The sequence below is a fragment of the Narcine bancroftii genome, chromosome 1 (genome assembly GCF_036971445.1).
Source record: "Narcine bancroftii isolate sNarBan1 chromosome 1, sNarBan1.hap1, whole genome shotgun sequence".
Taxonomy (NCBI): domain Eukaryota; kingdom Metazoa; phylum Chordata; class Chondrichthyes; order Torpediniformes; family Narcinidae; genus Narcine; species Narcine bancroftii.
Window position 1 is genome coordinate 372308152 of NC_091469.1, and position 24151 is coordinate 372332302.

The 24151-nt window shown below is 36.9% G+C and overlaps 1 protein-coding gene across 7 annotated transcripts in view; it reads left to right on the forward strand.

The window, feature by feature from the left end:
- dnah5l (dynein, axonemal, heavy chain 5 like) overlaps positions 1-24151 on the forward strand; it is a 425035-nt gene that overhangs the window by 384806 nt on the left and 16078 nt on the right. For all 7 annotated transcript variants that reach the window (XM_069913293.1, XM_069913291.1, XM_069913294.1 and 4 more), the window contains one exon: positions 15161-15369. In XM_069913293.1, the coding sequence (XP_069769394.1) occupies positions 15161-15369 (209 nt within the window). The remainder of the gene's footprint in view (positions 1-15160; positions 15370-24151) is intronic.

Below are 24151 nucleotides of genomic sequence, written 5' to 3' on the forward strand. Positions count from 1 at the left end.
AATACAAGATTTTAATTCATTATGCCACCTCAAAATACTAATCTCTACTTCATCTTTCCATGTTACTGCAATATATTTTCTCAATGGCTAAAGTTAAATGAATAAAGGCAATCTGAAATTTATCCAGTTTCTAACACCTTAAGTCTATCATAAACCCTAATAAAAATAATAAAGGATCAAACAATAATTGAATATTATATAAACATTCTAACAATTGTCTAACTTTTAACCAAATATTTTGCACCTTTTCACATAACCAAACCAAATGTAAAAAAGTTCCTTTTTCTACTCCACACCGAAACATAGACCTGAATCCCTAAAACTATATCTTTTCAACTTTTCTGGTGTCAAATATAATTGATGTACAAAATTATAATTAACTAAATTATAACTTACATTAATCAATTTAGTTACCGCATTCTAACCAATCATCCTCCATTATAGTAAGTTGTAAATCTTTTCCCCATTTACTTTTTAATTATCAAACACCAAGTTTCTTCATCTTCTCTTGTAATAAACTATACATTTCTGAGATAAATCTTTTTTTCAAAGATTCTGTAATTAATTTTTTGAATCTAGAAAAAATAGGAAGTTTAATTTCTTTTCCTAAATTTTCTTTTTAAAAAAGCTCACATTTGATAATAAGCAATTATTGAATTAATTGAAATATGATTTTTTTCTTGCAATTGAATAAAAGAAAGAAAGCTTCCTTTATTAAAAAGATTTTCTACCCTTTTAATATCTTTTGAATCCCATTCCTTTAAATAATAACTATCCAACCAGTAATTTTACCCTTAGATCCAATTAAACAGTCTCTTTTATACCAAATATCAGTTAAATGTCGAAGTATTGGAACACTAAAAGACTTCAAAAAACTTGGTCTCCACCTATATATAAAAGAATTTACATCACTTTCTGAAAGTTGACTTAATTCTACTCTGACCCATGTAGGAGTTTACCCCCTTTCTAACATTAGCTTAATAAATTTCAATTGAGCTGCCTCTTAGTAATTTTCAAAATTAGGTAACTGAAGGCATATTTTCAAGTCAATTTTTGCAATGAAATTCTAGATAATTTACTCTTCCACAAAAATAAATGAACAGCCAAATTTAATTCTTTAAAAAAAGATTTTGGTAAAAAACAAGGAATAGACTGAAAGATATATTGTATTTGTGGAAAAACATTCATCTTGATACAATTCACCCTTACTATTAGAGTTAATGGTAAATCTTTCCACTTCTTCAAATCTACTTTAACTTTTCTTAACAAGGTTATATAGTTCAATTGATATAATTGATTATAATCCACATTTATTACAACTCCTAAATACTTTATCTTTTCAGATCAACGAAACTGAGTAATCTGTTTACATTCCAAATAATCATCCTTTGAAACAGGTAATAATTCACTCATCCCAATTAATTTTATATCCAGACATCTCTCCATAATGTTGCAAACATGTCTGTCAATGAACTAAAGATTGTTTAGGATCTGTTAAGTAAATTAATACATCATCCACTAATAAACTAATTTTACATTTATCCTCCTCTACAGTAATACCTTTAATGTTAATATTTTGTCTAATAGATTGAGCTGAAGGTTCAATCACTAAAGCAAACAAAGCTGGAGACAATGGACAACCCTGTCTTGTTGTTCTTGATAAAGTAAATGACAATGATATTACTCCATTTGTCACTACCCTAGCTGAAGAATTATTAAATAGAGCTTTTACCCATCCAATAAAAACTGGACCAAATTTAAAATATTCTAAAACTTGAAATAAAAAATGGCATTCAACATGATCAAATGCTTTTTATGCCTCCAAAGCCACTACCAAAGGTAAATCACATCGTTCTCTTGAAGCATTAATTAACGATATTAATTTAACAACATTATCAGTTGAATAACAATTTGGAATAAATTCTGCTTGATCTACATGAATTAACTTTGGTAAATACTTCACTATCCTATTTGCCAACACTTGAGCTACAATTTTATAATCTACATTTAACAAAGAAATTGGTCTATACGAAGCTACTTTTAATGGATCTCTATCTTTTTTTGGAACAACCATAATCAATGTTTTAGAAAAAGATTCTGGAAGAGAGGACATTTCCACTGGTTGTTCTAGTACTTGATGAAATACTGGAAGTAACAACTCATAAAATTCCTTATAAATTTCCAACATAAATCCATCTTCTCCTGGAGATTTCCAATTTGTCATCATTTGTAACACTTCCTTAATTTCCATATTCATAAAAGATGAATCTAACTCTTGAGATTCTAAATCATTCAAGAACAGTAAATCTAACACTGCCAAAAAAGATCTACTCAATCAACATTGTGTACCACCTCAGACTTATTTAAATCCTGATAAAAAGAATGAAATTCATCATTAATATCATGAAGTTTATAAGTAACTTTGGAACCTTTTTTAACAGCATTTATTGTCCGAGAAACCTGTTCCATTTTTAACTGCCAAGCAAAAATCTTATGCGCTCTTTCACCCAATTCATAATACCACTTCTTAGATCTTTGAATTAATTACTCATACTAGTACATTTGCATAGTATTATAATGCATTTTCAAATTAGATAACTATATCTATTTATCTTCAGAAACATTCTTCTGCAAATCCTTCTCCAAATTTTTATCTCTTCCTCAAGCTTATTGCTATCTTCTGAATATTTTTTTCTTAACTTTAGCAGTGTAACTAATGATTTGACCTCTTAAGTATGCTTTTAAAGTGTCCCATAATACAAATTTACATTGCACTGAATTTTCATTTAACTGTAAAAGTAATATGATCTCTAATAAAGGTAATAAATTCCAGCTGTTTTAATAATGCAATATTAAACCTCCATCTATAACTTGTTGGAACCACATCAGGACTAACACATGAGATTAATAAAAGTGAATGATCTGACAATGTTCGACTTTTATAATAAGCAATAACTATTCTCCCTTGTAATTGAACCGACACTAAAAAAGAAATCAATTCTTGAAAAAGGCTCGTGTGTAGCTGAATAAAATGAAAATTCTTTTTTCCGTCAGATTCCTCCTATTCCAAATATCAACCAAATTTAAATCCTTCATGACTTCCATCAAATGATCCGCCATCTTTAATTTTCTTACCGACTTTGGGGATTTATCCAATGAAGGTTCTAAACAACAGTTAAAATCTCCTCCCATCAATATATTATTATTTGCCTGATTTAATCCCAAAAAGGCTTCAGTAATAAATTTTCATCATCTACATTAGGAGCATAAACATTTAACAAAGTCCATAACTCAGAAAAGATCTTACAATTTACCATCAATACCCTACCCTTCTTTTCCAATACTGGATCCAATGTAAAAGACAATTTTTTATGAATTAAAATAGCAACTCCACACGCTTTAGAATTAAAAGAAGATGAAATAACTTGACCCACCCAGTCCCTTTACAATTTTAAATGTTATCTTTCTGTCAAATGTGTTTCTTGCAGAAAAGCAATATCCACTTTCATTGTCTTAATATAAGCTAAATCTCGTTTCCTTTTTATCGGGTTAATCAAACCCTTAATATTAAAAGTTGCAAAATTTAAGTTAGACATTACAAAAAAATTAACTCAAATACAAAATAAAGGTACAAATACATCTAAGGCTCCAAACTACTACTAAATATATAAATAAAACCCTCCACCTCCCCACTTAACCCCCCAAAAAACCCCTTCCCTCTCTAAAATAACCCCCCCTAAAAAAACTGCAAAAGCAGTACCCCCCTCTGTTAACCGAGTGCGGTTAATACCAACAGTGACTGATGACTTCGGTTATAACTAGGATGTTATCTTCTCCCCAACCAGACAACTCCATTATAAAGTACAGTTCCTTCAAGATTCAGAAGTAATCGGAAATTCCACCTCCAATTTCAACAATTGGTCAGTTTCCAGTCTATTATCTCCCTGTCCATTTCCAGCTTTATCTATAGTCACCAGAGGTTTTGAAGAAAAATCTTGAGTTAACTTGGAATCTGGCAAAGAATTAGGAAAAGTTAATGCATCTTGCACCCTCTCGAAAAATTGAGACTGATACTGCCCATAAAACACCTTCAATATTGCTGGATAATGAAAAGCAAACCGATACCCATTCTTCCACAAAACTGCTTTAGCCACATTAAACTCTTTCCGTCGCAAAATAACCTCCTGACTCAAATCTACATAAAAAAACCTTATCACCTTGTACCATCATCGGGTTTTGATTCATACGTGCTTGCTGTATTGCTGCACGCAGGAACATCTCCCAATCTTGATACCTAAGACATCTAATCAATTCTGCCTGCGGCAAAGGTTTCCTGCTTAAAGCATGATGGGCTCTATTTAATTCCAAACCCTCAGGGAAATATTCAGAACCCAAAACTTCAGGAATCCATTCTTTAAAAATCTTTGTAGGATTTGCTCCTTCAATACCCTCAGGTAAACCCACTATTTTAATATTATTTTGACGACTTTGATTTTCCAAAGAATCCATCTTTTGCAAAAAAAAAATTCTTTTCCATATGGCATCCAGTAATAGATTCTTCAATCTGGTTCACTCTATCTTCAACATTCTTCACTCTGTCTTGAACCACTTCAACAGCTGTCAAACATTTATTAATGTCCAACTTCATTGAGGCAATATCCCCAGACATGTCAGTTATTCTAACTCTAATGTTAGCAAACTGTTCATCAATACTTTTAAAACTAGTAGTTATATAATCCATCATATTTTCATTTTGTTTAGTTATTCCTTCCAACATAGCTACCACATGAAGTCCAGGCAAAGGGCTCCGGAAACTTGGTGATTTATAAGAAGAAGGTGCCTTTAAAGTTCAAGGCTTACCTTCCATAATGTTAGCAGCTGCCATAAGAAGCTTGTTATCTTCTTCATCCAAGTAATCAACAGGTTCTGGTTCTTCTTCTTCTTCTTCATATACAGCACTTCCCTCTCTAGCAGCTTGGCTGCAGGTCTGTACTCCTTTCCATGCTGGGCCGACCTGGTCAGCGCGGGAGTGGATGGGCCCCCCCGCAGCCTGGACCCATTTGGGGTATCGCGCATGCGTGCACTAGCACGCATACTGGCTGTGGCAGTCACTCGAGCGCGGGTCACTAATGAAGACATGTCAGTATGCACTGACGCGCGCATACTCGCGTCCCCCAGATCCTACGTGCTCGGCCATGTTACCAGATGCACTCAGAGTGGTTGTGGATAGACTATTTCCGTTAAGAGGAGGAAAGATTAAAACAAGAGGACATGAGTTAAGAATTAAGGGGCAGAGGTTTAGAGGTAACATGAGGGGGAACTTCTTTACTCAGAGAGTGGTAGCCGTGTGGAATGAGCTTCCAGGAGAAATAGTGGCGGCGGAGTCAATTGTATTATTTAAGAAAAGGTTGGACAGGTATATGGATGAGAAGAAGATGGAGGGTTATGGGCATTGTGCAGGGAGGTGGGACTAGAAAGGGGTGTTTGGTTCGGTGCGGACTAGAAGGGCCTAATGGCCTGTTTCTGTGCTGTAATTGTTATGTTATGTTATGTTTATTAAGGAATTCTCGACTTAGCTTTATCTTTTTTCTTTTTTGTGTGCTTTCATGTATACAAATGATTATGTGCTTTTTATTTATTATATAAGGTAAACTTGATTAGAGGGAGGAAGTAGGTTAGTAGTTTTTAGTTTTTTTCTTTTTTTTTCTCTTTTTATTTGGCTTTTTATTTGGCTTTTTTTTCTCTTTTTATTTGGCTTTTTATTTGGCTTTTTATTTGGCTTTTTTTCTCTTTTTATTTGGCTTAACTCAGCAAACTGGTTTAACATGGCTTTACAGATCAATTCAAATTATTGTTTCTTATGTTTATTAAGGAATTCTCGACTTAGCTTTATCTTTTTTCTTTTTTGTGTGCTTTCATGTATACAAATGGTTATGTGCTTTTTACAAATGTATACAAATGGTTATGTGCTTTTTATTTATTATATAAGGTAACCTTGATTAGAGGGAGGAAGTAGGTTAGTAGTTTTTAGTTTTTTTCTTTTTTTTCTCTTTTTATTTGGCTTTTTATTTGGCTTTTTCTTTTTTTCCTCTTTTTATTTTGCTTTTTATTTGAATTTTTTTTCCTCTTTTTATTTGGCTTAACTCAGCAAACTGGTTTAACATGGCTTTACAGATCAATTCAAATTATTGTTTCTTATGTTTATTAAGGAATTCTCGACTTAGCTTTATCTTTTTTTCTTTTTTGTGTGCTTTCATGTATACAAATGGTTATGTGCTTTCTTTTCTAAAACTCTGCACGTAAGCTCGATAAAATATTTTAAAAAGAAAGGAAAAAGATAAAAACAGCCAAAATGGGAAAGTGCTTAACTGGAGAAGGGCTAATTATCAAGGGATGAAGCAGGAACTAGCAAAAGTAAATTGGAATCAATTATCTTTTAAACTTGTTAAAATGAATTTACATATCTCAGTATAAAATTGCAATAACTTTAAGGATTTATACAAATATAATTATCTCCCTTTGATTACAAATGTTATCGAAATGGTCACCATTGTTATGGTCATTAGTAGGTCAAATTAATCCAATTAAAATGATAATGTTACTGAAGTTCTTGTATACATTTCAAGCTATCCCAACTTTCTTCCCAAAAGTATCCTTTGACGAATTAGATTCTAAGATAGGATATTATATATGGAATAATTAAAGTCCTAATTTGGCTAAACCATCACTACAGAAAACAAAAAAAGATGGTGGTACGGGAGTACTAAATTTCAGGTTTTATTACTGGACAATTAATATACATTATATTTTGAACTTATTATTCTGGGATGCATGATTGCCCTTTTTGGGTAGAATTGAAGAAGAATTTGGTTAGAGGATACTCTTTAACTTCTCTATTAGGTACTTTTATTCCCTTTGCATTATCTAAAGTAACAAGATTTTAGTCTAATTCTCAGACATATATTAAGGATTTGGTTTCAATTTTGTAACTTTTTTGATTTAAATCACTTTGTTCTGTCCAGTAAAATTTATTCCAGTTTTTTAAGACATCATCTCACCAAGCTTTTGCCCTATGGAAAGATAAAGGAATAATAACCTTTCTTGATATGTTTGAAGGAAATTGTTTAATGGCATTTGATCAATTAGCTGAAAAGTTCCATTGGCTTAAGGGTCATCTTTTTTTTTGGATATTTTCAAATTAGGAATTTTCTACACTCTTTTCTGCCATATTTTCTATTTGCATTTTCAACTGATTGATATTCTTCTTCAATTAAATCCTTCTCGAAAAGCGTTGGTCGCTAATATTTATAACAACTTACTTAATTTACGTCCTATATCCAATGATAAAATTAAAGGTGCTTGGGAACTGGAATTTGAGCAGCTATTTTCTGATGATTTATTGGAAAGAGTTTTTTGACTTGCTATGAGCCCAAAGGACATCAAAACCCAGCAGCAATAGACATTCACCAAGACAAGTGGTTTTTAAAACAAAAATGATTTTCAATCAACTTTAAACATGAAAACAGAATCAAACTTTAACTTATCTCTATACTTAACTAACCCAAATTGACCCCCCTCTAATTCTAAGTGCACATGTATGTAATGTGTGTGTAAATTTAAGAAGAGTTCTTTGGTTCACAGTTCAATTTCACTTCTCCTTCTTCCAAGTTTTCTGGATGCAGGCAATTCTTATACTGTGCACAGAATTTAACATGTATAAAGTTCATCAGGCTTTGGTGCTTGAAAGGTAAATGTTTACCACTCAGGAAGGTTCTTGTAGGGTTTACAGAGAGAGATTTGTTGTTCCAGGATTTCCACAACTGAGGTTCCACCATTAGTCACCTCAAGGCCTTGCTGATGAAACTTGCTCCATCAGGGTTTTCCAGATAGTAACTTCTTTGTTCAAGCTACCATAGAGTTCCATTCCTCTTCCAAGAGAAACATCAGACAGATAGCACTTCCAGCCATCTACTGCTCTGGACCTTTTCATCAGTTTCAACCAGCTTCCTGGCTTGTACTGTTCAGCTGTTTTTCAATGTCACACACACTAGCTGAGAGAGCTTGTTCAACTTGTCTTATCTCTCTCTCTCTCTCTCTCTCTCTCTCTCTCTCTCTCTCTCTCTCTCTCTCTCTCCAACTGCCAACTGCCAGAAAGCCCATGTGACTCACTTGCAAAAACCCCGACCTTCTTCAGCAAACAACAGTTCTTCTCCTTGGTCAAGATGTTGTCTTAGATAAACAAAACCCAGAATGACCTTTCTGTGCACTCTGTCAAAACCCTTGAAAAGAGCTTCCAACAGCCAGAGTGTCTCCAGTCCATTCATTTTATGACATCAGTTCAATTAGCACCTACTTGTGAAATGTGCATCATATTTTCCAGATATCCTGCAATGTTATTGAATATGAATTCTTCAGTCTTTCAAATAAGATCTGTTTTAAAATGTGTGTATGTATGTAATCCACTAATCTTACCAAAATCCCAAATACTTATAATCCATTACCGACTTGTCAATACTTCTTCAATTTGTGGCCGTCACTCTTTGATTCAGTTGAAGGCAGGCATAGGGCACATATGTCTAAGGACAGATTGGCCCATATTTTTCCAAATATAAGTCCTATTTGTGATGGGTATAAATCCAAAGAGGTCATTTTGACTCATATGTTTTGGTCCTGTGCAACATTGGATAATTTTTGGCAAGGTGATTTTGAAACTTTAGCTAAAGAGTTGGATCTAGATTTACAGCCAAATTTACTCACAGCTATTTTTTGGGATCACAGTATTGGGATCAGGTTCTGCAACTGCTTCAGCCCAAAGGATAGTGGTCTTTTCAACATTGATGGCAAGGAGAGCTAGACTACTCAAATGGAAAGATTGCAATCCACCTTTTTTACTTCAATGCTTTCCTCCATTATATCATGCTTAGATTTAGAAAAAAATTTCGAAAAAAAAGTCAGACATTTGATACTAGCTTTAACTTTAAAAAAATGTTACAACCATTTATTCAATATTTTCATATGACTCAAACTAATGATCAAAATTGCACCACTTCCAGTTTTTTTTTCTCCAAGTGGATTGTGTTTACTCAGGAAGAATCTCTTTTGTACCTACTTTGAAATTACTATCAGAATGGATTGACTAGTTTTTTTTGTATCAGAGTTTTATGCATTAACTTTTTATTTCCTTATTCAATGAAACTGTCAAAATATGGAAATGTTGAATTGATTTGAAATTACTTGATTGTTATATTTAAGGATGTTTTCACATTTTCTGTATATTATTCTATTTTTTGTGGAAAATTAATAAAAAGATTAAAAGAGAGGGAAGTAAATTGGAAACAAATGTTTAAGGGTGAAAGTACAGAAGTGATGTGGAGGTTCAAGATAGGTTTGTCCCACTGGGACAATGAAAATATGGGAGGAAAATGGAACCGTGGTTGATGAAACAGATCAGGCAACTAATTAAGAGGAAGGAGGAAGCATACATTAGTCATAGGAAGCATGAACAGGAAAGGCTCATGAGAAGTATATGGTAACCAGGAAGGAGCTTAAGAAAGGATCTAGGAGAGCTTGAAGGGGGCATGAGAGGGTCTTTGTATGTAGAATTAAGAAGAACCCCAAGGTGTTCTAGTGAAGAACAGAAGGATAATGAGAATGAAGGTGGGGCCACTAAAGGATAAGGAAGGTAACATGTGCCTGGAGGCAGAGGAGGTTGTGGAGGTTCTAAATGAATACTTTGTGTCTGTATTCACAAGAGAAAATGATTGTGATCACGGTAAGGTCAAAATTGAACAGGCCTCTATGTAGAGATTAAGGTAGTGGAAGTTATGGATCTTCTTAAAAACATCAAGATTGATAAGTCCCGGGGCTGGATGTGATATACTTAGGCTGCTGTGGGAAGTGAGAGAAGAGTTAGCTATGATCTTTGAATCCTCTTTGGATGCAGGGGAGGTGCCAGAAGATTGGAAAATGGCAAATATATCCCCCTTATTTTAAAAAGGTAATAGAGAGAATCCTGGCAATCGACCAGTGAGTTTTGCAGCAGTGGTGTGCAAAATAATGGAGAGAATTCTTAAGGATAGGATCTATGAGCATATGGAGAAGTACAGAATACTCAATGGTTATTCACAATGGCTTTGTGAAGGGAAGGTCATGCCTCATGAATCTAATTGAGTTTTTTGAGTAGGAAACAAAAGAAATTGATGAGGGTAGGGTAGATCTGCATAGATTTTAGCAAGACATTTGGCAAGATCCCCATGAGAAACTCATCCAGAAAGTCATGAGGCATGGGATCAGTGGAACCTTGGCTGTGTGAATAAAAAATTGGCTTGTAGGAAGAAAGCAGAGAGTAGTAGTGGAAGGAAAGTGTGACTAGTGGAGTGCTGTAAGGATCTGTTCTGGGACCCCTGGTCTTTGTAATTTTTATAAATGACCTGGATGAAGAAGAGGGAAGATGGGTCAATAAGTTTGTGGATGACACGAAGGTTGGAGGAGTTGTGGATGGAACTGAAGTTTGCAAGAGGATATAGACAGGATGCAGAGTTGGGCAGAAAAGTGGCCAATGGATTTCAGTCCAGATATGTGAGGTGATGCATTTTGGAAGGACAAACCAGAAGGTCAGTTACTTAAGATTGTGGATGAACAGAGGGAGCTTAGGGGTTAAATTAATGCATCCCTCAAGGTCGCTGGTCAGGTTAATAGGGTCATTGAGAAGGCCTATGGGATGCTGGGATTCATTAATAGAGGAATTAAATTCATGAGTAGAGAGGTCATGTTACAACTCTACAAATCTCTGGTGAGACCACACTCAGTTCTAGTTCAGTTCTAGTTACCTTATTATAGGAAGGATGTGGAAGCTATGGTGAGGGTGCAGAGGAGATTTACTAGGATGTTGCCTGGATTGGAAAATCAGTCTTAAGAGGGAAGGTTAGCAGAGCTGGAATTTTTCACTTCAGAGCATAGAAGGATGAGAGGAGTTTTGTTGGAGGTCTACAAGACTTTGAGAGGCATAGATAGGGTGGACAGCCAGCACCTGTTTCCCAGGGCAGGATCAGCAAACACAAGAGGACATATGTACAAAGTGAAGGGAGGGAAATTTAGGGGATTGCATCAGGGGTAGGTCTTTTGCACAGAGAATTGTGGGTGCCTGGAATGCCTTGATGGTGATGGAGTCTAAAACACTGGGGGCATTTAAGAGACACATGACACATGAAATGAAAGAAAAATAGCAATTTTTCTATTCCTAGATAGGGAGGGTTCAGTACTTTTTTTTAGGAAAGAATATATGAGTCAGCCCAACATTGAGGGCCCAAGGGCCAGTACTGTGCTGTGGTGTTCTATGTAGTGTGTGCACGTATCACTTGTCTGTATGCATGTTATGTCTGTATGACTGTTTTGCATTGTTGTGCGCCATGGACTGGAAAACACTGTTTGATCAGGTTGTATTGGTACAATTGGATGACAAATAAACTTGAACTAATAATATGGGAAGCAAAATGTCAAATATTGATTTGAGAGATAAGAGGAACTATTGTGTACATGGCAGTTGAATCTTTGCATGAATGATTGCAGGATAATGCAGAGAGGATAAACAGAAGTAAGTTTATACTTCTACAAGGGAAAAATACTGAAGTTGGATTATACAAGAAAATAATACTGAAATGGTTTCCCATTGCTTTGTCCATATTGGGCAGGTAACCCTGGCCATTGTTCAGCAGATTCATCAGCGTTTTTAGTTTTACAACCATAAATTCCAATTTGTAGAATCTGCTTATAAAATACATAAACCATCTGCAATCCACGGCTTCATGGGACCCTGTTTTGGAGGCTAAACAGGTACTGCACCTTGCCCAAGCGTGACTTGCATGCTATCAAATGGAAGGAGTGCCTTACACCTCCTTTTACTGAACAATTGTGAAGCACCGACAAATGCAATAAATAGGTCCAATTTCTTGGCATGGTTTATGTACAACTCTATTTAATGGTATCGCACTTTTGGAAAGACACAAAGGACTGAGATGGTACAAAATAAATGTTCAAGTATGATTCATAGGATGAGCACCAGTTTTTATCTGTTATGACTATCCAAGCTTTGGAACAAGGAATGTTCAGAGATCTAACAGATAGTGTCAATTCTGAGTCACAAACCAGAGAATTTGATTAAAGAACATAAGAACGATCTTTTGAAGACATTGAGTGGTTAGGGTCTAGGATGCACTTCAAGGGAGAGTAATGAAGCCAAATCCAATCATTGAGGTTAAAAGAGAACTGGATAAGTTCTTAAACAAAAAAAAACTGAAATCCAATAAGGTCTCACATGTAAGAGTTAAGATACTGGATGGCACTTGTCTTGAACTGCCATAGACACAACCCACGTTGAAGCAGGTGAAGGTCATTAAGCCCTTCCAATATGCTCCATCATTCAATGCCATCATGGATGATCAGCTGACATCAATACCCTATTCTTGCTTGTTTTCTCTCCATACTCCTTTAGCCAATAGGACCACACCTAATTCTTTTTTGACTACAGGTATATCTAATGAACTGACCTCAACAACTTTCTGTGGTGGGGAGTTCCACAAGCTAAACAACTCTGAAAAAAAGTTTCTCCTTATCTCGTTGTAAATGCCTTTACCCATTATCCTTTTCATGTGACCCCTTGTTTTGGACTTCGTCAACATCAGGAACATTCTTCCTGCATACAATCTGTCTAACCTTAATTAGGAATGATGAAAGGTTTTCAAGCCAAAAAAAACATCGACAGTATTAATTTCTATGGGTGCTTCCAGACCCATTGAGTTCCTTCAGTACTTTCTAAATCTGGAATAAAGTTTAGTTTAGGAAGGTCAGTAAATGTTAAATTATTGTTAAATAATATATTATTTATCTTTTTTAACAGATTGCATTAAAATATTTTGTCTGATCTGATATAGAAAAACACTGAAAATGTTCTTTCAAAATGCAGTGGTGAATATTATCATAAAATAATGAGTTTGTTCTTCAGAAACAATTTATCCATAATATGTATTAACATCCATGGTGTTCTCCATTTTTCATGTTTCTTGTCCTTTACAGTAGAATAATTACATCCAAAAAAGCAAATGAGAAATGCACTGAGAATGAATGAAGGGCATTCTAATGACATACTAGGAGACTAAAATTCAAATACTTAACACCTTCATTTAAAGTTCCTCTCTCTGCTACTTAGAAACCGTTGCAGTTTCAGTTAAAACTGCAGTTCTAACTGAAAGATGTGGATTTAAACAGGGAAATCTGCAAAAGATGTGATTGTAGTGCAATCCACAAAAGTACTGGGGAAACACAGCAGGTCATGAACCATCTGCAGGAATCTAAGGGTAACCAATGTTTCAGGGCTGAGCTATTATGCAAGGTAAGGGGTGAGGTCCAAAATGTTGGTTACACTTTGTTTCCTGTAGATGGTGAGTGGCCTGCTGAATTTCTCCAGCACTTCTGCGTATTGTTCTTTAATGTGGGGTTTGGGTGGCACTGATGAGGCACTGCCAGACCCTCAATGCAGCTGCATTGTTAAATGTTTTTTGTTGTTTGTTTACGGGACGTGGATATCTCGAGCACTTTTTTGTCAATCTGTAATTCCCCAAATTGAAGAGATGGTTAAGAAACGACCACATCAGTGGATCCGAAGTGGCTGCCTGATTTCCACCCACGCAGCTTTCAGATGTGGGAGGAAACTAAACCATAAAGAGAAAACCCTCATGGTGAGAACATACAAACTTCACACAGACAGCAGCAGAGGGCAGGATAAAACCAGGTTATGAGCTCTGATAGTAAAAAACACACCAAAATGCTGAATGAACTCAGCCTTCCTTGCAGTGTCCAGAGAAGATAAATATATATTGCCAACGTTTCGGGCCTGAACTTTTCTTCAAAGTATAAGACAGTGCTGGCTGGGGGAGGAGTCCAGACAAACAAAAGGTCTTAATTGGATATGATAAGGGGGGAGGTGAGAATTGATTTTTTCTGTGTGAAGGGAGACAGAGGGAAAAAGGAAACAGCAGGGGAAGGCGACAGGCAAAGAAATATGGGGGTGGGGGGGGAGTGTTAACGAAAGCCAGAGAAGTGATGTTAATACCATCCAGTTGGAGGGTGCCCAGTTGTAAGATGAGGTGTTTGAGGCATTGTTCCTCCAGTTTCCGCATGGTCTCATTCTGGCAGTGCATGACATCAAGGGAATGGGATGGGGATCTGAAGTGAGTGGCCACAGGGAGATCTATGCTATTGCGGCAGACAGAGTCAAGGTGCACAACAAAGTGATCTCCTAGTCTGCGCCAGTCTCTCTGATGTAGAGGAGACCACAATAGCAGCACCAGATGCAGTTTATGACTCTGTAACTTCACTTGGAAGAACTGTTTGGGGCCCCAAAAGGAGGTGAGCGAGGAGGTGTGAGTGCAAGTGGAGCATCTGCTGTGGTTCTTGCAATACTTGCTACACCATCCTGCTTCCCTGTTACCCAAGCAGGCTTCAAATTTGTGGCTCTGGATCAATGCCAGTCCAGTAACTCTGAGGTTATTTGTGGAAATGCCTTCAGCACATAGACTGCAGCAATTCAAGAAAACAGCTCTTCTCAATTTCTGAACAGAAATTTTAGTGTAAAATGGCAAATGGTGCTATAAATTAACAAAATACAAGCCAAGCAGATCTATTCATTTCATGTAGTGTGGAATTGCTAAAAATCCTTTACTTAACGAAAGGTTTGAATATCAAGTGGTTGAAATTTGACTGCAAGTACATTTAAAAGATGGATTTGAGCTTGTTCACATGTCGCATTCAGTATGTATATTTTGTATGCATGAAATGAAACTATTCCAAGAAATAAATGTTTGAGAGGGGCAATTAAGGCCATAACAATGAGACTCTAAAGTCAGAAAGGAACAGCTGGAGGCAAATTTATGGCAAGCTGCCATCAATAAACCATATATAGCTGATTTGCTGTGTGCTTGTAACATAATTGGGCAGTTTGTAACTGGAAAAGAATTGTAGGGATCAATGAAAAATAGCAGTCTTTTGATAAACTAGCTACAGGAAATTCCAAAACATTGTTACTTAAAAGATTGTTCAACATTATAATTTAAAAATAGTCATAGTTGCATATTTTGAAGGTGATTTTTTTTTATTTTTAATCTAGGAACAATCATAATGTCTGAGGACCTAAGAGATGCTCTTGATAACATGTATGATGCACGGATTCCAAAGCTCTGGTTTAAAATTTCCTGGGAGTCAGCTACTCTTGGATTCTGGTTTACAGAACTACTTGAAAGAAATCAACAATTTCACACATGGATTTTTGATGGACGACCAAACCAATTCTGGATGACGGGATTCTTTAATCCTCAGGTTAGAGCATTGGGCATTGATAAATTTGAAACTATGTCAATGAAGAATTATCAGATAAATAATAATAGGTTTGCTTTTATGCTGATGGAAGATTATAAAATTAAGAGATGCACGGATAGGGTCGACAATCAGAATATTTTACCCATTGTATAAATGTGAAATACAAGAAGACATGGATTTAAAGGGTGGGAAGTTATAGGAGATAGTGTAAGGTAAAACATCATGAGATGGGAATGTGTAAGGAGTTACCCTGTGCAGGGCTGTAACAAGAAGGGGAGGTGTCCTTGTACTCCTGTTAGGTAAAACATCATGAGATGGGAATGTGTAAGGAGTTACCCTGTACAGGGCTGTAACAAGATGTGAATGCATCCTTGTACTTACAAGATAAGAGAGACATTGATGGATTGAGAGGCAGGAAGCTAGCAGGGAAAGGATAGCAACAGTTTTAGTCATTGGACAAGTAATGATATGATGATGTTCTAAGCATGTATCCAAGGGTATAAAAAATCACCATTTTGCTGATAACGGCAGAATGCATTCTCCGACTAACATGGTTAGTCGCAAGTGTTACAATCCGGTAATAAAGAACAAAGAACCCTGATTTCGACTCAGTCTGGTGTTTGTCTCACTCATTCATGAACAAAGCAGACCTAACAATAGGCAGGGCATTTCTTTCACACAGAGAGTGGTGGGCATCTGAAATGTGCTGCCAGGACTTATGGTGACAGCAGATAAGGTTGTAGAAATTAAGAGGCTTTTAGATAGATGAATATGTGGGGAATAGTAAGATAAGGATAATTTGTCAGCAGAAAAGTTTTAGTTTAATTGGTATCATGTTTGGTACAGACGTAATGGGCTGAAGGGCTGGGATCAAAAGCACATTGAATGGGGAGGGGGTTATTGGTAACATCATCTTTCTTTTTCAATCTTTTATTAATCATATTATAGGTATACCATACATGAGGAGAATGGGAGTACATAATCAAGAAGGGAAAAAAATATCACTATATGACACCATATGATGTAACATGTTGCATTACACCACAATTAACAAATATGTTCTCAACTCCTCAAACTGAAATCTTTAAAAAAAAGATTTTTTTAATATAAAACCCCACCTAATCTAAGAAAAAAAACCAGACAAACAAACCAAAAATGACTGGGACAATTTATTAATAAATATTAATCATCTGGACTTCACCATCAAAAAGAAAAGAAATAAAATTAAATATAGTCTGAAAGGGAAAATAATTATACTAACTAAGTCATGTGGAAATCATTTATAAAAGGTCACCAAGTCTCTTCAAGTTTAACAGAAAGTATCAAGTATACGACTCCTAACTTTGTCTAAACTTAAACATGACATAATACAAGAGAATCATTAAGTCAAAGTAAGTGGATAAGAATCTTTCCATTTAAATAAAATAGCTCTTCTAGTCAACAATATAGAAAAGTCTACAACCTAATGTGTGAAAGTGGGAACTCGTCCCACCTTTGGAACTACAAGTCCAAAAAGAGCAGTCAATGGTTTTTAGGTTGCAAACCAATATCCTGTATAGCTGACAAAGTCTTAAAGAATATCTATCTGATTCCTCTCCAACATAGGTCATGACCAAAACATATGAATGAGAGAAGCCACTTCTGATTTATATCCATCATAAATAGGACTAATGAAAACAAAAATACAGGCCAATTTGTCTTTCGACATATGAGCCTAATATGCCACTTTAAATTGATTCAAAGAATGATGATCACATATTGAAAAGGTATTAACCAATCCAAAAATCTTCTCCCATGATTCCTCTAGAAGATGTAACTGAAGTTTCTCTTCCCAGGCCCTTTTAATTTTGTTATTAGAATTTAATGGCAATCTTAATAACTTATTATAAATGTTACCTATTAAACTCTTATAAGAAGGGTTCAAATGAAAAAAAAATCAAATCCAATTGTTACAATGTTGGAAAGTTATGCAGTAAAGTATTCAGAAAATTTCTAATTTGGAAGTATTTTGGTAACTTAGGAAGGGAGATCAGGAATACAAGTGAGAGAGTGAATATTAGGGAGGCATCCAAATGTTAGTCAAGGTATTTAGAAGTTGTACCAAAGTAAGGGACAATTGTAGGTCGAAGGGTCAGGTCATCAAGGATGGTATATCAGGACTATTATGGGAAATGTCCATTTGAAGACATGAAGAATTAGATCATTTTTCACTTAGCTGCAGGCATCCTAAATTAATGCTATCAAATTAAGATCATGTGATTCTGGGAGTGCCCAACAATGGGCACTACCACATTAAAATGCTCTGCGTTCCTCTGCATGGGAATGACATAATCACTTATAAACCTCATCAAAATAAAAAAATAAACCGGACTTTCAAATCATCAAATCAAATTGGTAAGATTCTGTGCGGTTTAAACCTACTGAAGCACAGAGTGGATCATGGGAGATGTGTGGAAGACCATCAGAAGTGCTACTGGATAAGACAGAAGCATGGAAAACTTCAGGCCCACACTCCTGACAATCTTACTCTCAAATGTAAGATCACCGGAGAAGAAAATGGATGACCTGAGGCTGCTTCAGAACTAGAGAGAACTGCAAGGCTGCTGTGCTCTGGTGATTACAATAATGTAGCTTGAGGATACCATCCCAGACTCAGCTATCCAGTGGATGGCCTCATCTCCTTCAGGTCAGACAGAGATGCTGCTGCTTCTGGCAAGACTTGAGGAGGGGGACTGTGCATTGACATTAACAAAAATGGTGCACAAACGTGTGTTGGGAAGTTCTGCTCAGAGATAGAATACCTGCTGGTGAAATGCAATGCCTTCTACCTGCCCAGTGAATTCTCAGCCATGCTGATTGTCACAGTCTATATTCTGCTTTTGGCTCATGAGGATGAACCCATGAAGGAGTTTTATGGTCATCTGTGAAGCCCAGACATCCCACCCTGATATTGCCATGATTTTTGCTAGCAACTTCAATCGTGCCAACCAGGAAATGGTGTTACCATGGTTTCAGCAGCATGTCAACTTTGTCACCAGATGAGAGAACACCCTGGATCGGGTGTTTACTTGGATCACATATCTGTCCTGCCAACCCAGTGTACAGACTGCTGACAAAGCAAATTACGTACATGCTGTTGTATAAGGTGATACTGAAACTTTAAAATGTCATCATAAAGTCTGGGTTGTTCTATACAAAGGGACTAAAATTCTTACCTTGACCATGAAGTTGAAATACCGTCGCCATCTTCCCACTGGCTCCAACACAAGTTTGTACATACCCCATTAGTTATTGCCAAAGTCTCAGTGCTCTTCTGGGGGGTCCATCCACCTGGTCTGACAGCTGTTTATTTTAAAATATCCAAATAAAATTTAAACTTTTAAATGATAATTTGTTACTAAAATATTGTGATTTTAGCAGATCCAATGGTTAGCGGTAAGTTTCAGATTTAGTGTTGGGGAGGCAGAGAGGTCATCTTATACAAAGGATTTTGCTCAAAACCAACATTCCAGGTGGAAATTCCAGGATCTTCCTAAACAGAGTCGTCCTACACAACGACATATACGGATGGTCAGTTTACCAGGAGATCAGGAGGTAGCCACTCTGGGGGACAGGCACAGCGGCCCTACAAGACTGCTTTGAGATCATGGACTGGAGGCAGCTACCAACAACGGTCATGTAAACATAGACTAGCATCATTAGCAAGTGCAGTGAGGATGTTACTGAGATCAAATGCTTCACAACTAGGGCTAACTAGAAACCATGCTTGGATGCAGAGGTCTAGGCCCTTCTCAGAGCATGTGATACTGCCTTCAGGGCAGAATATAGGATGACACTAAGATCAACCAGATCTGAAATCTTCCATGCAATCTGGAATACAAAGTGAGGGGTACGCACAGAAGAACCACAGAAAGTTGTACGACATGAGCAACATGAAGTGCATGTGGCAAGGGATCGAGACTATAATGGATCACAAGTCAACCTTGTGAGTTAAGGTCAATGACGCCTCCTTCCAGACAGACTGAATTTCTTCCATGCACAGTTTGATGAGAAGAACAGTATGATGCCAAAGAAAGTTTTGGGTCCCTCAATGAACAGGCCTCCTGCATAGCTGTGACTGAGATGACAAGACTCCTAACCAAAGTGAACTCACACAAGGTGGCAGGACCAGACCACATACCTGGTTGAGTACTGAAGGACTACATAGCCAAATTGATGGAGGTTTTCACAAATATCTTCAACACCTCACTGCAGAAGTCCATCATTCCTGAAGGGTTCAAAACAGCCACCTTCATCCCTGTACCCAAGAGGGCACCAATAACAGGACTACTGTCCTGTAGCACTGACCTCCACCATTATGAAATGCTTCAAGCGTCTGGTAATGGAACACATCAAAGCACACTTCCCATCGCTGGACCCATTTCAATTCAGTAGAAGAAACTTTTCCACCAACGATGCTATAGCCTTGCCCTTTAACTCCATCCTGACCAACCTGGAGAACGATGCCTCATAGACCAGGCTGCTGTTCATTGACTTCAGCTTGGTGTTTAATACGATCATTCCCCAGAAGCTGGTGGAGAAGCTGTCCTCACTGGGACTCAACACCCCTCTATTTATCTGGATTCTGGACTTCCTAATGGAACCACCACAGTCTGTTCAGTCAATAGCAGAACATCAAGTACTATCACGTTACCATTGGTGCACCTTAGGGCTGTTGCTTAGCCTGCTCCTGTTCACACTACTAACTCATAACTACATTGCCAGATTCAGCTCCAACAGAGTCATAAAGATTGTGGATGACACAATACTAAGTGGCCTCATCAGCAAGAATGATGAGTTGTACTATAGAAAGGAGGACCAGGAATGACCACCATTCACTACACATCAACAGTCTCTTGTGGAGAGAGTGGAGAGCACCATGTTTCTTTGGGTTTACTTGGGGTTCACTTGACTAGTGACATTCAACATCTCCTCACTTGTCTGGAAGGTGCCACAGCAACTGCATTTCCTGAAAAGACTGAATTGGGCAAGGCTACCAGCCACCATTATGTCAGCCATCTACAGAAGCTTTATCAAGTGTGTCCTGGCCAGTTGCATCATCGTGTCATATGGTTGCTGCAGAGAATTGAATCAGAGATCAATGCACAGGACATGAGTGGCAGAGAGCATCACTGGAGTCTCCCTTACACCCTTCTGAAGAGGGCATGCAAAATTATTAAGTTCTTTCAGCTGCTCCCATTGGAAAAGAGATACAGATGTGTTAAAGCCAGCACCACTAGGCTGAGGAATAGCTTTTTCCCACGGGCAGTGAGAACGCTGAACGACCAAATGAACTGCTCATACTAACCAGCAGAGACTCTCATATTCATGAAACAAAATTTATTTATTTGTATATATGAATACTTGTCCTGCATATGTATTATTTGTCTGTTACAGTTTCAGGAAGTTTACTGCTAGCTAGATGTTTTCTATTGTTAATGTACAGTTAATGCAGTACAGTAAGGAATGAAATTACAACCTGATCCAAACCCAACCTAACTACGACCGATCCAAACTGGAACAAAGTTCTTGTTATGACTGGCTGTGTGTCTGCATGTTTTGTACCAAGGAGAGGAAAATGCTGTTTATTCGGCATGTATTTGTGCAATCAGATGATCATAAACTTGATGACTTGAAACCTGAAGTGAAGTCAAAGCAGGATTATAAGGACTCTAAAAGGCAACTTGAATTTCCAGAGTGACGTACTTTGACCCATAAATAGTCAGAAGCATATTTTACTGTGTTGAATTAATCTGCCTATGTATCTCAAATATAAGGAAAGCTGATATAAGTTTTAAGATAAAAGGATAACATTTTATCCTTGTGCTGTTTTGGTCATTTCTTTAAAGGTTATGTTCTGCTTGTTGGCTTATTTATACTGCAGAATGATCTCCACACATGCACAGATATGTGTATGTATGTGTGTATTTGTGTATGAATTTGTCCCATTGTGTATCAGGTTAATTAATATATGTGGAACTGGGAATAGAATCTGTTACAGTTTCTAGCAGTTTACTGCTAGCTAGATGTTTTCTATTGTTAATGAAGTACAGTTAATGCAGTGACTATATAATGCAGTATAGTAAGGAATGAAATTACAACCTGATCCAAACCCAACCTAACTATGACCGATCCAAACAGGAACAAAGTTCTTGTACTTCTAATTCTTTTTCTATAGGTACCTGACCATTGAGGCAAACATAAAAATCTCAACCATGATGTTCACATTTTCATTCATCATGATACAGTACACGGTAACAGGTCCTTTCAGCCCAACAAGCCCATGCTGCTCAATTACACCGATTTAATCAATTCATCTCCTAAATTGTACGTTTTGGGTATATTAGAGGAAACCAGAGGACCTGGAAGAAACCCACATAGTCATTGGGAGAAGAAACAAACTCTTTACAGACATCAATTTAAACTCATGTTGTTGGCACTGTAATAGCATTTCCCAATTAAGATAGATTATTGTGCCAACCATTTGAAGTGATATTCAAACCATCCTGCTCTGAGTCAGAACAGGTCTGCTTGAAGTCACTTGACCTATTCCTGATCTGAATTTGAGACATAGTCAGTTAGGAGACACAAGAAGTGCCAAATGCGAGATTCTAGAGCAAATAAATGAAATCTGGAAGTCTCAGCAATTCAGGCAGCATCCATGGAGAGAAATTGTTGCTCAACATTTCCTGTTGGAACACTTTTTAATAATTGAGGAGGGAAAGGAAGATAGTAAGCATATAAAGGAAGGGCAATGGCTGGTGACAGGCCAAGAGGTAATTGGATGCTGCATAAACAAAGTTTGGAGAGATGGAGTGGAGAGACAATAGGTGAGGACACCATGGTGGTGGTGGTGGTGGTGGGGCGGGGGGGGGGGTGTTTGGGGCTGGGTATGGCAGTGGGGGTGATTGAGTGAGAAAAAAGTTTTGGAATGGACTTGGAAAATGAGAACAGGTATAGGATATATGAAAAGAAACAGTGGAACTATATTGGAATGGGATTAACCTGAAATTGGAAATTTCAACCTGTTAGGTTGAAGGCCATTACTTTTCTTCAACAATCAGCTCAAGGTGGGGAGCCAAGCTCTATAGGGAATGAAAAAAATGGCATGGTTTGTATTCAGTATTGTCATGAAGTTATAAAGAACATAAATGGGCCCTTCAGCCCAACTTTTTCATTCCAGCTAAGTTGACCACCTGAGCTAGTCCCTATGCCGGTATTTGGCTCATATCCCACTAAACATTTACTATTCAAGTATCTGAATAAATGTTTTTGAAATGTAATTGGATGCCTCTATCACTTCCTTTGGAAGCTCATTCCATATACCCATCACTCTCTGCGTGAAAAAGCTGTCCTTAGCATGCCCTTTAAATTTTTCTCTTCTCACCTTATACCTCTAATTTTAGACTTCACTATGCGGGTAAAAAAAATTATGACGGTCCTCATGATTTTATATATGTGGTGCACACAATAATCACATGGACATGATGGAGTGATTAAACACCTTTAATTACCAAAAACCTGAGCATTACTGATACACTACTTGGCTTGGTTCCATGTACAGGAGCAAGAGGGGGCAAGTCTGGGCACACCAGCCTTTATTGGGAAACCCAGGGAGGAGCTAAGTGAGGGGTTAGGGAAGGTCAGGTAGGTTCGGACATCATATGTCTATCCACCCTTGGGTAGAAAGCTCCAGCCTATCCAGTCTCTCCTTATAACTTAAGCCCTCCTGCCGCGGTAACATCTTTGTGAATCGTTTCTGCACTTTTTACAGCTTAATGTTCTACCTCAGCAACATTACTCTTTGATCAATTATTGCATAATGGTGTCACCAATGACAGAGCTGTTGTTAACTGCTGTGATCAAATAAATGGATCACCAGAGTAATGCACTTAATTGAAAATATGTTGGGACTTGAGTGATTGATGCCAGATATATTTCTGCCAGCAAATTAATCATCTATTCACACAAGTCAGAATAAGGTTTAGCTGTTTGTATTGAATATCTATTTCTGCTTTTCTGAGTAATTAAAATGTTACAGAACAGAAATAGGTTGTTCACCCAGTCTTCCTACTTCCAAACAATCTCTATTTGGATTTTTTATAGAATTATATGCATACTACTTCATTATTGGTTTGGGCCAGAATTTGCACATTTCACACAATGCAAATGAAACCAAGATAAAATATATAAATTATCTTTATGTACTCGTATGGGAATCTCTGAGATCTGTTATATTTGTCACCTTATCACAATGGAGTACAAAATGTTACTTTCCTCAGCTACAAAAACATCAGTTCACAAACTCTTCACCTTTACAAAGGTGTTGCCTTGTAGTGGGTCTAGGGGAACATGAGCAGATTTTGCACACTATTTGAAACATATCATGTTTCCTTCATCGTTGTTTGAGCTAGATCAAGAAAGTTAATAACTAATATTTTGGGTGTACTTTAAGTAAACATCTGCAGCAATTTGGAAAGACCATGGAACATAAAACCATAAGACATAGGAGCAGAACTAGGTATTCACCCCATCAAGTCTGCCCACAATTTAATCTTGAGCTGATCCATTTTTGCACTCAGCCTTATTGCTTTCCCTTCTCCTCATAATTTTGATCCACTGGGTAATCAAGAGCCGATTAATCTCTGCCTTAAATATACTGTGACAGAATGTAGATATGTTTTGGGGAGAAAAATTGATGCAGGTTTGTTAGTGCAGGTCACAAACAAACACTTTAAAACAG